The following is a 16470-nucleotide window of genomic DNA, read 5'->3' as shown; positions in this document are numbered from 1 at the left end:
GTCAAACTGATCATTAAGATGTTGCTTGAATAATCATAACTTGTCATGACAATGCTGCCAAATAATAAAAGTATCATCAATAAACCTTTTCCATAGATTAATACAAAATGGTGAAGAGGTCAAGGCCTTGGCCTCAAAGTCCTCCAAGAAAATATTTGCCACTACAGGGGAGAGAGGAGAGCTCATAGCAACCCCACAAGTTTGCTCATAGAATTCACCTGAAAAACTAAAGAAAGTGGAATCCAGGCACATCTCGACTAACTTAGCTTTGTTAGCATTTGATATACAATTAATAATATCAATGGTCTTATTAGTGGGGATTTTCATGAAAGAAAAATGACATCAAAGCTCAGTAAAATATTAGAGGGAGCAAGCTTGATGTCTTTAATATCATTGATAAATGAATAAGAATCCTTAACAAAGGAGCTAGTGAGGCCCACAAGGATTTTAAGCTTTTGAGCCAAATGCTTAGTAAGAAGATAAATAGGCCCACCTATAGTATTAACGATGGGTCTCAAAGGTACCCCCTCATTATAAATCTTAGGGACGGCATAGATTCTTGGGGTGAGGGGATTGCTCTCAACCATCTTCTTACTAATATGGTTAAGGGCACTATGAGACTTGATATTATTAGCGATTTTTTGGAGATCCTCTTAAGAGGATTCTTGTTAAGTGTCTTATACTCCCACTATTGTTAAGGTGGTCTAGCATTTGTTATCATAATCAACTTTCTTCAAGACAACAACAACTCCACCTTTATAAGCTTTAAGGATGACAATGTCAGAGTTATTATTGAGAGCCCTCAAGGAATCGACTCAAGTCTATTAATATTGCTTTTAGGAAATTTAGCCCTTCCAAGGATAACATTGCAATCTTTAACTTCTTTAGTGTTGTCTGGTAAATCTTTGATACCAAATTCCATATAGCATATGATATCCTCAATAGGGATTCTTTTGGGAGAAATAGCGAAATTTAATCATTTTTCTAAAATATTACAAACACATCTATCTAGAACAAAACTAGAGAGATTAACTACTTTATTATTAGATGAAGGGGAAAAAGCATGATCACCAATTAGGGTTATAGGGAACGGTAAAGGGAGAAATGACAAATGTGGGGTGCTAGCAACAGTGGGAGGGGTTACGCTCACAAAGGAGGGTGAAAACAAATAAAAATAAGGAGAAGAAATTGGAACTAGATTAGAGGATACCAAGTCTAGGGAATCAGAATGTAGGGAGGAGGCAATCAAGCAAGAGAAAATGTGAGGTGACACATTGCAATCGATGATGGGAGTGAGGGGACAAGAGTTAGAACTGACAAAAACCACAAAGGGAGAAGAGTAGGGGTTCGAAGATACTGGGCCAACCACAGAGCCACCAACAATGGAGAACAAAGTGTCACATCTAAAAGAGACATCGCATGAAGCGGGGTAGATGATGGATAAATCGACAACAACGGGGTTTGAACCACTTGTAGCAATGAAAGGATAAGGAGGAGGATCCCTTTCAGCAGGCATAGGAGTCACAGAGGGATCATTTTCCCTGATCGACTACAAAGAGGGAGAGATTCAGGATGTTGAAAGCAAATAGTCTGACAAGGAAGAGGGTGAGGAGGAAATATCGAGAGAGAAAGAAGGAGGGATAACATGAGAGATAACGCAAGAGCCAATAGGTCACAAGCTCGAGGAGAATGATGAGTAAGACGATGAGCAATCATGAGAGATGGAGGCAACAATAGGGTTAACTTGTAGAGACCAGATCGAGGGAGAGTTTATATGGCGATGAGCGCTAGGGTTTGCGATAGCAGGCAACGGTGACAGAGGTGCAGACAGGTATTGACAGAGGTTAGAGCGCGCAGACCTGCTGGGACAGTGAATCCCAGATTGCAGGCACGGGTTGGTTTAGACGTTCTCAACGGCTAAAGAGATTCTAAACATCTGATATCGCCCTGAGCGAAATGGGAGAGCCAAGGGGGGGGGAGAGATCCCCTCCTTCAAAAATGTGGTAATAGGAGAGACAAGCACGGGAGGGGAGCAGCACACTGAGAGGGAAAATCATGCCCCAGTAATGGGCAACCTGTGGCAGAAAAGAATGAGAGGGAAATGCCTACCGAGGGCTCAGAAACAGCCAAGGTATGTTGTTCCCCACAACAAATTGGAGGAATACAACTGTTACATGAGAGACCATGCCCTAATATGTCGATTCGTTGGGTATTGGCCTTCTGAGCGGGAACTCTACAGATGGATTGACCAGAGATGGAGACCTAAGGGGCAGGTAGATCTCAAGCTTGGAGCTCAAGGTTTCTTCACAGCAATCTTTTCCAATCTGAAGGACAAGAACAGGATCTTTGAGGAGGGTCCATATTTCTTGAACAATGCTGGCCTGTTCATGAAATATTGGGAAGAGAGATACAACCCTGAAAAGGAAAAAATGCTTGATGCATCAGTCTGGGTCAGATTGTTTGGGCTTCCTGATGAGTTCTGGGACCCTGAAATTTTGGAGGGAATAGGCAACACGATTGGGAGTTTTGTCAAAATTGCAGAGGCTACGAAAAGAGGTAAATATAATGCTTATGTGAGAATCTGTGTTTACATAAATCTGGCAGATCCCCTCCCGGAAAATGTTGAGGTAGAGTATCATGATGAAATCTGGAAGCAGCCAATTGATTACGAACACATCCCTTTCCGATGCTGAATCTGTCATGAGTATGGCCACTTATACAGGCAATGCCCACTGAATAAAGAGGAAGAGAGCAAGAAAAGTCAAGCGGATCAACAAAGAACCACTGGGAGAATGGAGGATCCGGAGAGAGGATTTCAGCAGGTAGTCAGGAAGAGGAGACAGAATAAAGAGGGACCAAAGACCCAACCTCAAAAGCAACCCAGTCAAACAAGAAATCAGAACAAATTTCAGGTACTGCAGAGCGAAGATGAAGAATATGAAGTAAACCTGGAAGATGATGAGGATCCGGAAAATACCCCAATGGAAATAGCTGGAGAGGAGAAAGGAAAAGGAACAACTATAAGCAAAACCAATAGAGAAAAATCGGAGGAGAAGTCAACAGAAACAGAACTGGCATCTCAGATGGAAGTGGAAAACCCGCTTGAAAATGAAGCAGAAGAAGAGAAAATCATGAGACGGCTACTTCAGGAATGGAAGTATTTGGATAGCAGGTTCATACCTGAAAAACAAAAACAGCTGTATAAGGAAGTTTTCCAGAAATACAAAGAGAAAAAAGGAGAGCCCCCGGATAAACCAGCAATGTTAGAAAGTGAGCAGGGGAATGAAGATAAAGGAATGGGCAGCTCTGGCAAAAACAGTAGAAAAAGAGGCCGGAAAACAATGAGTGAAACGATCCAGATGGTGGGAGAAATATTGATAAACTCAGGTAAGGTGATACCTCTGTCGGAGGTATTCTTCCCCTCATACAAAAAGTTTTAAATGATAGTTATCAGTTGGAATATTAGGGGTTTGAACAGTAGAGGTAAACAAAGGTATATGAAGGATAAGTTGAAAAAAGAGAAACCTAGTATTTTGATCTTACAGGAAACAAAGATTTTGGTTCAGCAGCTTGAAGAAATAATAGAAAAAAGCAGATTACCATATCAAGTGATTGGGCAAGATGCAATAGGCTTTGCAGGAGGAATTGCAGTTCTGTGGAACCCAAATGAAATCATCATAGATAACTGGGCCAGTATGAGTGGAATCCTTTCTGGGCTGGGGAGGATAGTAGGAACCAAGCAACAGGTGGTTATTTCAGGGGTTTATGGTCCTCCTACCCCTGGGAAAAAGGAGCAGTTCATCCACAGTCTCAAATCAGTCCGTAAACTTTACCCTGAAGCTGCTTGGATTATTGGTGGAGATTTCAACTTGATTAGATCCTTGGAAGAGAAAAAAGGAGGGATTAGGAGGAGGGATCACCTCATGGACAGTTTTAATGAGATGATAGAGGAGCTCAGGCTTGTGGATACCCAGACCATTAATGGGACATACACGTGGAACAATAGAAGGGGAGGAAAAAACCAAATTGCATCTAGATTGGATAGATTTTTAGTTTCTGAAGCCATCATGAACAAAGATGTTTTTGTGGAGGCCAAGATCATTCCATCTCTGGGATATGACTACTGGCCGATCCGATTAGAGGTTGACATCAAGAGGATTCAGGGGAAAAGGCCTTTCCGATTTGAAGCCTTCTGGTTAAGGGACCCGGAGTTCATCAAGAAAGTTGAGAACTGGTGGAAATAAAGTACTAGTCAGGGCAGATGTAGAATGCACACGTTCCAGCTAAAGTTGAAAGAGCTGAAAGGAAAAATAAAAAAATGGAACAAGGAGGAATTTGGCAACATTTTGGAGGATAAACAAAATCTAGAAGGGGAAATGGCAGATCTTCAACAGAAGATAATTTTGGAAGGAAGAACGGAGGAAAGCATAAACAAGGAAGGGGTAATCCTTGGTAGACTGGAAGAGAGACGAAAGCAAGAGGAGATCCTATGGCGCCAAAAATCTAGGATAAAGTGGCTTAGGGAGGGGGAAAGAAACACTAAATTCTTCCACCAGGCTATGGTCAAGCACAGGCAGGGAAACAGGATCCTATCGATCAAGGACAAAAACGGGGAAAGAGTGGTAGAGCAGAACGAAATTGAACAAGTCTCGATGGATCACCACAGGGAGATATTAACAGAACCTCAAATTGATAGAACGGGAGCCATACAGGAGATTTGCTCAGCTATCCCCAGCCTGGTCATTGAGGACCAAAATAAAGCGCTTATGAGGACCGTGACCTTAGAAGAGTTGGAGGAAGTTGTGAAGACAATGAAGAAAGGGACAGCTCCTGGGCCGGACGGCTTCACTGTGGACTTTTACCAGGCAGGCTGGCACTTCTTGGGTCGAGAGATTCTGGATCTTGTGGAAGAATCAAGAATAAATCAAAAGGTATGGCCAGCTCTTAATTCTACCTTTTATGCTCTTATTCCTAAGGGAGACAACCTAGAAGAGGCTAGTGGCTTCAGACCTATAGCACTTTGTAATGTCATTTACAAAATGATCACTTCCCTGATTGCCAAAAGATTAAAACCCCTTTTGGATAATTTAATCTCGGCTGAACAAACGGGTTTTGTGGAAGGCAGGCAGATTCTTGATGGTCTTGTTGTAACTCAGGAGGTTATCCACTCCTTAAAAGTTAAAAAACAAAAAGGAATGATGATAAAATTAGATTTATCCAAAGCATATGATAGACTAAACTGGAAGTATTTAGCTACTGTCCTAGAAAGATTTGGTTTTCACCAAAGATGGATTGCATGGATCCACAACCTGATCTCCACTCCTCACTTCTCTATCTTGGTTAATGGAAGCCCTTCAAAAACATTTAACGCCTCTAGAGGGATTCAACAAGGAGATCCTTTGTCCCCATTTTTATTTATTCTTGCCGCTGAAGGACTAGGGCGATTCATCAAACAAGAAAGAGCAGCAAACAGAATCAAAGGATTGCAAATTTGGGGAAACAACCTGCCTCTGACTCATCAACAATTTGTTGATGACATTATGTTGTTTGGGGAACCAACGGTAAGAGAAGTCCAACATCTAAGGAGAATCCTTGATCTGTTTACAGAGGCCTCTGGGTTAGAAATTAATAAAGATAAATCCTGCATCTTCATCTTCAACACAATGGAACAGGTTAAGTCCCATCTAATCAGAATTTTAGGATTCAAAAGGGGGGAATTACCTACCAAATATCTGGGTAATATTCTAGACTTCACTTCTAAAAAGCTGAAAAACTGGCAAGGGGTTCTGGATAAACTTAACAACAAGGTTGCAAATTGGGCCTTCAGAGTTCTGAACATTGCTGGCAGAGTTGTTCTTGCCAAGTCAGTCCTTCAGGCTATCCCTATCTACCCATTATCGATTATGGCTACCCCAGTAGGGGTATGTGCAAAAATCAGGGAAATCATAAGGAAATTCATATGGAGTGGATCTGATAAAAAGAAAAAATGGGCTCTGGTCTCGTGGAGCCAGCTCACCGAAAGAAAAGAGAAAGGAGGTTTGGGTTTGAGAGACCCGGAAATTCTAAACAAGGTCCTGGGAGCCAAGCTGTGGTGGAGATGGCTCAGTGGTGGAAATGATCTATGGAAATCTATTTGGAGGACTAAATACAGAATGCCAAACTCTCCGGTAGATATTTTAAGGCAACAGGAAATCCCCAGAGGCTCCACTATTTGGGAATTAGCCTCTCAAAACAGAGATCTTATTGACAAACATACTTTCTGGGAAATCCGGGGAGGCTCTGAGGCCAACTTCTGGGAAGATAGTTGGCAACAACGAGAAAGACTGAACAACTTTCAAAACCTCCTCCAGGTCCGTGATAGAATTGCAGGTAACAGAACGTGGGTAAAGGATTATTGGAAGGTAAATGACTTGTCGGAGGGATGGAGAGTCTGGGAGGAACCGACAGAATGGGATCGGGAACTTAACTCAGATCTCCAAGATCTTTACTGGAAAGAAATGGGATCAAGGAAACTCAGAGTTCGTCATGGGAAAGACATTCTCCGGTGGGGGAACTCAATGAAGGGGACATTTACAACCAAAGAGGCTTATTTTCTAGTGGAGTCTCAAAACGGAGGTGACAGGAATTGGGAATGGAAAACAATATGGGAAGGAAATTGGTGGCCAAAGGTGTCCATTTTTGTTTGGCTAGCCTCAAAAAACAAAATTCTGACCTGGGATCGTATCCGAAAGAAGGGATTCAACGGCCCTTCACGATGTTACCTGTGCAACAATGATGATGAGACTAGAGATCATTTGTTGGTCCGATGTCTATATGCAGAGAAACTCTGGATGATTACCAAACGACTGTTTAATAAACCAGGAATTAACATCAGAGAATTTAATGATGTAGTTTTCCAGTGGAACAAGGAAACCTTTCAATGCAGGGTTGTCCAGAGGGCTTGGAATCTGATATCTACCTTTATTCTTTGGATAGTCTGGAAGGAGCGAAATAGGAGGATATTTCAGAATTCGGCTAAAGATCCAGAAGTAATTTGGGAGCAGGTGGTTGAGAGTACGCGGGAGACTATCCTAGTCGATAAGTGGGAGAGTGATGACTGGAAGACTACCCCAGACGAACAAGAAATCCTAAACAAACTAAATTTAAAACTTGAGATGGTTCACTTTAAATGTTCGGCTAGCCATGATATGAGAACTCAGAGCCCAGAGAAGTTCACTTACCCGAGAGATCAATTTGTTAAACTTAACTTCGACGGGGCCTCGAAGGGCAACCTAGGTGAAGCTGGCTTTGGGGGGATTTTCAGAGACAACAATAATCAAGTAAGGTGGATCTATGCAGAATGGGGGGGACGGATGACAAATAACGAGGCCGAGTTTTGGGCCCTGCATCAAGGATTACGAATTGCCATCAGGAATGGCTATACCAATCTGGAAATTACAGGGGACTCGAAGATTGCTGTGGACATGCTGAGGAGGCTCAATAATGGGCAGGGTTGGGAGAAAGTAACCAAAAGCTGGCGGACTGTAGGCATTGTTCAAGAAATTGCAGGCTTGATTAAACGCATCGATTACAGAATCATCAGCCATGTTTGTCGAAAAGGGAATCAGGTAGCGGATTGGTTGGCTAATTGGGGCTGCAGTGGACGTGGCAGCTCAATTGACAGCCAGTGGAGAGCCGTGGAAGGAAACCGGGAGTGGAAGGAGTTGGCGGACCTAATTAAGGTTGATCATGATCACGCCACAAATGACAATGCACGGACCAGTGAGTTGGATTAACAAGGCGTCGTGGAGACCCCGTTGTAAGAATATGGTGCAATCGGGATTCGTTAAAATCATCATAGCAGGCAGCAGGATGAAGGATCAGGATTTTGGTGACAGTACAACGGTGGCGGAAGGAGCGGTTAGGCATAAGTACACACAACGAAAGATTATTAATGTCCGAACTATGAATGGCGATGGTGGCGGTTCGCCTGACTTCACATCAGAGGGAATGAATAATGATAAGATGGTTGGGAGGAGTGGTTCACCGGAGAGTGACCGGCGGCATTCGAAAACCGGTCATTGCTGTTTCTCCGAGGCAAGGAATTTGCTATATAATCAAAGAGGGTCGATTATGAGGGCATTGAGCGAGCTCATAATCTGGGTAAGAGTTGAGGGTTCCATTGAACGGCATAAGAGAACAACGACCAGTCTTGGCAATCAGAGAACGAGGAGTATCAGACCCTCGGGCATTATGGAAACCAGACAGAAGCTGAGGCAAGTGACGGAACATCAGGGTGTAGGGGAGGAGAATAGTAATCGAAAGGGAAAAAATCTTATGCAGAAGGAACCTCCATTCTCAGTGTGGGAGGTAGAGGATGACTCGGAAGAAGACGTGACCCCGGGTGCAGTAAGGGATCGTGGGTGCCACCATGAGCACCTGGCTGAGGAAGGAAACGAGCAGGTGAAGGCGGACCATTCTGGTTCTCGGGACATGAAGATCCGTCGCTACGGTTTGAGGAAGCGCAGCGCTACACTTGACAAGGAAAAGGACCGGGATGGCAAGAGAGTCAGAGGCCGGAAGGGGCACGAGAAGGAGGAAGGGGAGACTTCCAGGCGTGGTCAGGGGAAAAACAGAAAACCGAAGGAGACGGTTAACCACCGCGTTCGAAGGGCCGAGCAGGCATTCCTCCGTTACTCCAACCAGGCAGTGCGCAAGGTCATGCAGCGGCTTGAAGAGGAAGCGCTTCAGGAACAATCCGACGAGGAAATGGAAGATTGGACTTTTCTCCTCCATGACCCGGGACAAACCAGAGGGCGTATGTCCTTATTTAAACAGTCCCTTCACATCTACTGGGTGATGAAGGGGATTATGGCTAAGGCGTTGACACAAGTGGCGAAAGAAATGGTTAATTTAGCTAAGGGGGATCCAGACATTCGCCGTGAACGGAGCTTCCTTCGTATAGCCATGATGAAACAGGAGGAGGCCATGATGAAACAGGAGGAGAAACTGGATGCTATCTAGCAAATGCTGATTCGGGACCAGCCAGAACGTGCGGAAGCAGCGAACCAGCAACTTGAGGGAGACAATGACTAATACGAGATATGTTTAGAACTTGCAACAATTTTTTTGGTTATTGCTTTGTATTTGTCAAAGATAGGAAAAAGCATGTAATACAAAGCAGTAGTTTTAGCAATAGTTTTAGTAAGTTACAGGATTGCATAGTTTATCTAGCAAAGACTATCAGACTGTGGACCTACTTTTTTTGGGTTGCTATTAAGAACTATAGGTGGAACTATGTCCTGGTTTCCCTAGAGGGCGGGCAGAAACTGTTTTATGAATGTTGTAATGTTCTGATTGATCAAGTTATAGAATGAGCACCATCTTAGCTTACAAAAAAAAAATAGGGTTAACTTGTAGAGGAACCGTCTCAGAATGGTGAGGAGAGAAGAGTCCTCATAGCCACCAATGATGGAGAATGAAGTATCACATCCAACATTTTACCATAATAAATACCTTTCAATTACTATAACTTAGCCAAAAAAAAGTTTTCCAATTAATAATGCTTCAATGATGAAAATATTGATGTGTTAATCATCAACCAAGATTCAAATTCTTAAAAACATTAATAAAAATATAATATCAAGATTCAAATTCTTAAAACATTAATAAAAATATAATATCAAAATTTAATATGTAATAATTTTAACAATATATTGTAAAGTTATTGTAATTCATATTTTTCTCTTCAAAAATTTACCTCACCTATAAAATAGATCACTTAAAATATCCATACTTCATATAATCTAATATGTCGAACTATTTCCAATATTACATTTTTAAGTTAAGAGAAATACTAAAATAAAAATAAAAAATCAATGCAATTTCATGATTCACAATGTGTTTTTGACTTTATGATCAAAGTTTCTTCCAAATTTTTTTATATAAGAGTCTAAGAAAATATACCATAACACAAGTTGTGAGGTGATCAAATTCATATTAATATTAAATGTTATTTTTCAAACCCTCCGTAAAGAGTGTGGATTACATGTAAGTGTTAAATAATTTTCATGACATGTGAACACTTCTTAAAGTGTAATTGTGTAGTCCAAGCACATTTGATAGAGTTTATAGTTAAAAAAACATTGGTCATACAATTACTTTCATGTAATATAAATTGAGATTGAACATTTTTATATAATGTGTATGGATATGTTATTTTTTAAAATAAATAAAAATTTAAATTGTGCATTAGTATAAAATAAATATTTATTTTAATTAAGAAGAGAAATTTAAACATTGTTTTTATATTTTTATAGTTTTATACTTATTTTAATTAAGAAGAGAAATTTAAACATTGTTTTTATATTTTTATAGGGATATTAGTAGTGTTGACTAAATTCTTTAAATATAATTATACCTTTTGCTTCATCTTTTTCTATATATAAAGATGGCATAATTTTAAAATCATCTTATATATTTATTATATTATAATAATGAAAAAGGAGATTTCTTATTCAAATAAATTTATTTTTTATTTTTATATTTATCTTTTATCGTATAATTTATTTATTTATTTTTAATATTTATTTTATAAATCAATGTTGAAATAATTTTATTAAATTTTATTAATAATAAAGAATTTTTTTTTTTTTATTAAGTGTGTAAAGTGGTATAGTTTTTTTTAATAATGATAATAAGTTAGTTTGCATTCACGAATTACAACTAAAAACAATTGTCTTCACTACTAGTTTGACAACTAAATTATAATAAATTTTTCCACCTTAAAATAAAATAAAATATAATCATACATATTTTACACATTCAACTATATCTTCATATATTTCATAACTATTCTAAAATACTTGAAAAAATATATTATTTAACGCACCAAAATCAAAAGAACATGACACTAGGCTTTCAATATATATAAATAAAGCTTTATAAGTATCAATCACTACATTTGAAAGTCAATATTACTACTTTGCATATTTATTACAAGGTAAATATATGATTTGACAAATCTATGAAAGATGATTTAGATTTACACTACCTGAAACTTCGTGAAGTATTACTTCAAGATTTAATAATAAAAAATGCAAAACTACATGGTCGAGTCATGCATTAGGGTGAGAACACCTCCAAGATCCATGGATTATAATAATATAGATGGTGATTGATAGAGTTTGTGGAAAATAAATAGTAGAAAGCCTAACCTACTTGTGATACAGATGTTGCTTGGCACTCAAGTAATGTTGGGCGGCAGATAGTTTTTTATTTGGTTAGTTGTGATTGAGATTTTATAACTATATATTGTTTAAATTTTTTATTTTTATTTTTAAATCTTGGTTTTATAGAAAAAATATATTTGAGATTTTAGTTAAGTGATTTTTTTAATGAAAAAAGTTATTATATTTGTCGTTAAGATATAATATATTTGGTTTTTCATTGACTTGTTATTAGTTTTTTTGACTAAACAAATTTAAAATCTATTCAAAATTTAATATTATGAAATATAATTTATTATTTTTATTAAAGGAGTTGTCTATAATGCGACTTTTTGAAGATTCCGGTGACGGAATCCGGCGGAAGAATTGAAGTCAAATCTTGATTTCTTGCAGTTAAAATAGTTTTTAAACTGCATATTTGGATTCAGCACCCTGAAAAACCCCTGGGACACTTTCATTGTGCAGAAACTAGCTATCAAACTTGCGATTCCAATAATTCCTGCCGGATTTCGACCGGAAAAATCTGCCGGAAAGGCTTTCAAAAAGTCGCGTTATAGACAACTGCTTTATTAAATATATTTTATTTTCAGTTATCTCAAATATTATTGGTTAAAATGTCTCACTTTTTATTGTATAATGATGGCAAAAATTGACTTTAGTGTACTATATCATTAATTTCTATGTACAATGAACCCAAATGGTTTGAAAAATAACATTATATAAAACTTTCCTCTAAGCTCTGCTCCTCCCGTATCTCCACGCTAGAACCAACAGAGATGGAGAAGCGATGCTCAGAAGCATTAGTTCGTGCCTTCTTGACTGGTCTGGCACATGCAAAATGAAATCCTCACGCAACAAATCTTTTTGCAGTGTCCTTGTTACTGCGATTTTTGTAAACGTGTAAACAAGCAACTCGTTGACTATGAATGGTGTATACCAAAGATAGCATGACATCTTCATAAATTTTGAGTTAGATTTGGATTATTTTAATATTTTTTGAACTTGAGAAATGTATTCACTCTGTATAGAATGAACATTGTCTTACAAAGCATTTATTCGAGGAGTAACACTATTGTACATTCTGAGATATAAAGTATCAAATTAGATTTGACATTTAAAATTTTGAAAAATTGAAAAATGGAGTAAATAAAAAATAGTTTAAATGATTTTAAATTATTTTTTAAATTTATAATTATTTTTTGTAGATATATATTGTTCAATAATAAATATTTGATTACATGATAGGTTGGAGAGTACACTGGAATATAAAGAGCATAGAATTAAATCTGACATGTAATGTAATGTTTTGTATGTAATTTAAGATACAAAGCTTTAAAGTGGATTTTAGAGGATCTTAGAGTGCGTATTTTAATGTAAAGAGTATTAAATATTTAGTTAGATATACAAACTAGCAATTGCAGCGAATGTTGCAAAGGAAATGTCGTAAGTCGGTAGCATGTGGAAAAAGAGCATAGATAAAGAGAGATATGATATGTTATGCAATATAAATAGCAATTCTTACATAAATGGAGACTTGTTTCCCTCAATCTTCTTTTAAAATTAAAAACAATAAACCTTAAAATAATATTCCATAACATGTTGGCATAAATAATAGCAATTACATGGATAACCTATATATGAGACTATTTTTATTAACAAAAGATCCTATGAATAATAATTGAACAGACACAATCTTCCATGATAAATCTATTCCCCTCATCTTATAAAGTGTTTAACCACACCTACACTCCAGAGTATCAATATTGTTGGAAGTTGTATTTCACATCAAATGAAAATATGAGGTCAAAATAAATTTAGAATCTACGAGCATTTTAGTTCAGATGAGGATTAGGACACTTGCAATATAAATAAATTACAAATGGTCATTGGCATACTAGGAGAGTTCTTGTGAAGACTTCTTATGTGTATAGTGAGCAATGACTATCCAGTAGTTTGTCAAAATGTGAGTTTCCCAAGATGAAGAGAAAACTTACCAATAATTCTTTTGCATATGGTGAGCATTGACTAGCCTATACATGGTCAATATGAGGTTGTCAAGGAGAGGAGAGTAGTTAAATACTATGTTTGATGAGTATTGATTGGCCTATACTATTCAATTTTAATGGACTACACTTCCCAAAACTCACCATATTCAGAATGCTCACAGATAACTCATGGTGTGGAAGTTATGTATAAAGCATCATTTATCATACTTTGTTCATTCTCAACAACAACTCATATTTTCCATCCCATTGATTCTTATTCATGTTCTTTCTTTTATCTTGTATTTTTTGCTAAACTACTGAAAGATCTCATAAGAATTGATTAGAGTTGGAATATCCATTTCACAACAACTAGCTCTATTTTTTCTCTTTCCTTTTTTATTACATGAGTGCATGCTATCCTATCTTCTAAAAATAGTATTGGTTTATGCCCATTTTTCTCCTTTTGTGATACTAAGGCATAAATTAAAAAATATTGCATATGATACAAAATTATGAGTAAGAATCAAACAATATCCTTATCGCAAATTGGAGAGTGATGCTATTTGTAGTGAGGATGCCAAGGGGACTCAAGTCCTTTTATAGTCCTTTCTATTTATTTTCCATTCTCATTTATGAGTTAGTTTCTTCTCTTCTTAAACAAAGGGTTTAGGGTTAATTTCCTATTTATATATTTTTATGATTATGGTAATGCACTATGAACATATTGACTTTTAAATTATTTGTAATGCACTATGAACATATTGAATTTTAAATTATTTGTACATAATTGATGACAAGGTAAACATGTGACTTCCTATGGTTTGCATTAACATGAAGCATAACACCATTGCATAACATATATTGTCAACATCATCTAGCTAAAAACTTTCATTGTATTTTTTCATGGTCAAGGTCATATATATTTTAGAGATTAAGATATTATATTATCACATAGAATACCTAGCGAATTTTTATATTATTTCTATTTTAGTGGCCACAGACTTGCAACTAAAAAAATGTCTTCATGGTGGAGGTTTGGATAGGCCAATGTGAAATTGTTGAAATGTAGACAGGCTTAGGTGAAATTGCTGAAATGCATCACTAGAAATTAGAATATGAAAAACTTGTCATCCAAAATAACTTGTACTTGCAGTCACTAAAAATTATCCTAAAGCTCTTTGGAGAACTCTATACAAAAAATTATTGCTTTTATGCATTGCAATTCTGTGATTTGTACAACAAAATTCAATTTCTTTGGAATCACTCATAATTAGATTATTATAACATGTCATTCATTTAGTACGTTCTAAATATTTGGCCTCCAAGTAAAAAATTGATTTCGCTAAAACAAAGAACTGATGGTAATTTTTTATTGGCTAATTCACAAATTGTGTTCATAATAGAATTGATTTGGTTGAAACAGAGCACTGGTGGTAATTTGTTATTGGCACCTTCATGATGTGTTTTGACAATAGAATTCAAGAATAACTTACTAGTTAGAATTAGAAGCGCAAACTTAAGACACTCACAAGCTCTTGAATATAAATGTTTAGCATTAGAGTGAAATGTCTTTTTAAGAATATATACTATGGTGATTGTAGTGAGTTCTTATTTACAAATTATGTATTGTTTTCAATACTCTCCTTTCATTAGTAGTTCCAAACTCTAGTAAAAGAACGCCTAGGGATACATAGCTTGAGAATCTTTCCTTCTATGTTATGTGCATGGATTATGTATATAGCTTTTGTGTTATCTGTTAAGAGCCTAATAGAGACCAAACATCCCTTGTAGAGAACTTCAACTTAACTTAACAATGGCATCATGAGAAATTATTGAATAGCCATTTCTGTGAGGTATGGGGAATGGGGAAATTGGGAAGAAGGGCAACCGATAGAGATTTCACAATTTAAGGGTTTTTGCACTTCCTTTAGCCATACACAAACATTATCTCGCTACTCTGAATATGCCTATGTTGCTGTATTGTATGAATTTGCATGTGAATAACCCCAGCATAGTTGCTAGCCATATGGAAATAACCTAGGCCCTATGCCAATTTTTGTCCAATAGATATCTCACGTTTTGGATTGCTCTTTGTATGGGATTCTTCCTTATTGGAACCGATAATATCTATTGGCTTGAACTTTGACTATAGTTTGGATGGCCTTCCTTACCATAAGTCAAGCCTTGCAAAAGATATTTTAGTTGACTTAGTTGAAAGGCAATATGAAATTTAAAGCCTCGGTTAGATTCATCAGAGTTTTAAAAAACAAGATTTTTAGTTTCTTGATAAAATTGAGTAGAAATTATAGATATGAAGTCATCTACAAAAAAAATGTTTGAAAATGAAATTTTCCAAGGAGCAAAGATGACCTCAATGTAGCCCATATGGTATGGACCCAACTCTTCCATGATTAATTTTGTGTTCTCTTCAACTTATTCTATGAGCTTCGTAAGCTTGCTATTTGGGCATAATAACCTAGGAGATCGGTTTCCATTGAATTATTGATTCAAAGATTTTTGGTAAGCCATCCAAGTGTCATAGTGTATATTGCTAATTTTATAAGATATTCCCAAATTTCTTGAGTAAAATTATTTAATGTAAAAAAAGGATGTTTCATCAACGCTAGGCTTTCCAAATTTTTTTGGTACTCTTTCTCAAGTCATGAAAAATGCACATTACAACCACAATGTGAGTACATGTTTCAGTGTACTTACCTAGCCTACAAATAACTAATCAATTTCTTTCATTCTGATATATGATCAACGACCAAGCTACTCAACACCGTGTGATGGACCAATTTATATTAAAACAATATTGTATGAATTTCTACGTGAACAACCCCAACATAGTCGCTAGTCATATGACAATAACCTAGGCCCTATGCCATTTTTTGTCCAATAGATATCTCACATTTTGGATTGCTCTCTGTATGGGATTCTTCTTGATTGGAACTGGTAATATCTGTTGTCTTAAGCTTTGATTATAGTTTGGATGGCCATCTTTACCATAAGTCAAGCCTTGCAGAAGAGCTTTTAGTTGACTTAGTTGAAAGGTAATATGAAATTTAAAGCCTCGGTTAGATTCACCAGAGTTTTATACACAATATTTTCAGTTTCTTGATAAAATTGAGTAGAAATTATAGATATGAAGTCATCTGCAAGAAAAAAACAAAAATAGATAAATTTGTTTGAAATTTAAATTTTGCAGGGAGCAAAGATGACCTCAATGTAGTCCATATGGTCTGTAGCCAACTCTTCCATGATTAAATTTGTGTACT

General features: G+C 36.9%; 1 protein-coding gene across 1 annotated transcript; it reads left to right on the top strand.

Moving 5' to 3' along the window:
• Positions 1 to 2066: 2066 nt before the first annotated feature.
• Positions 2067 to 2693, top strand: LOC149184154 (uncharacterized). The gene has a single exon (XM_089415243.1). It carries the CDS (start codon positions 2067 to 2069, stop codon positions 2691 to 2693), a length of 627 nt encoding a protein of 208 aa, XP_089271369.1.
• The last annotated feature ends 13777 nt before the right edge of the window (positions 2694 to 16470 follow it).

This window comes from Pinus tabuliformis, chromosome 3_2 (genome assembly GCF_031772625.1).
Source record: "Pinus tabuliformis cultivar Carrire ecotype Pingquan chromosome 3_2, CPIR1, whole genome shotgun sequence".
NCBI classification, from domain to species: Eukaryota; Viridiplantae; Streptophyta; class Pinopsida; order Pinales; family Pinaceae; genus Pinus; species Pinus tabuliformis.
Note: the sequence above shows the minus strand (reverse complement) of the source record. Positions and strands in the feature narration are given on the sequence as shown.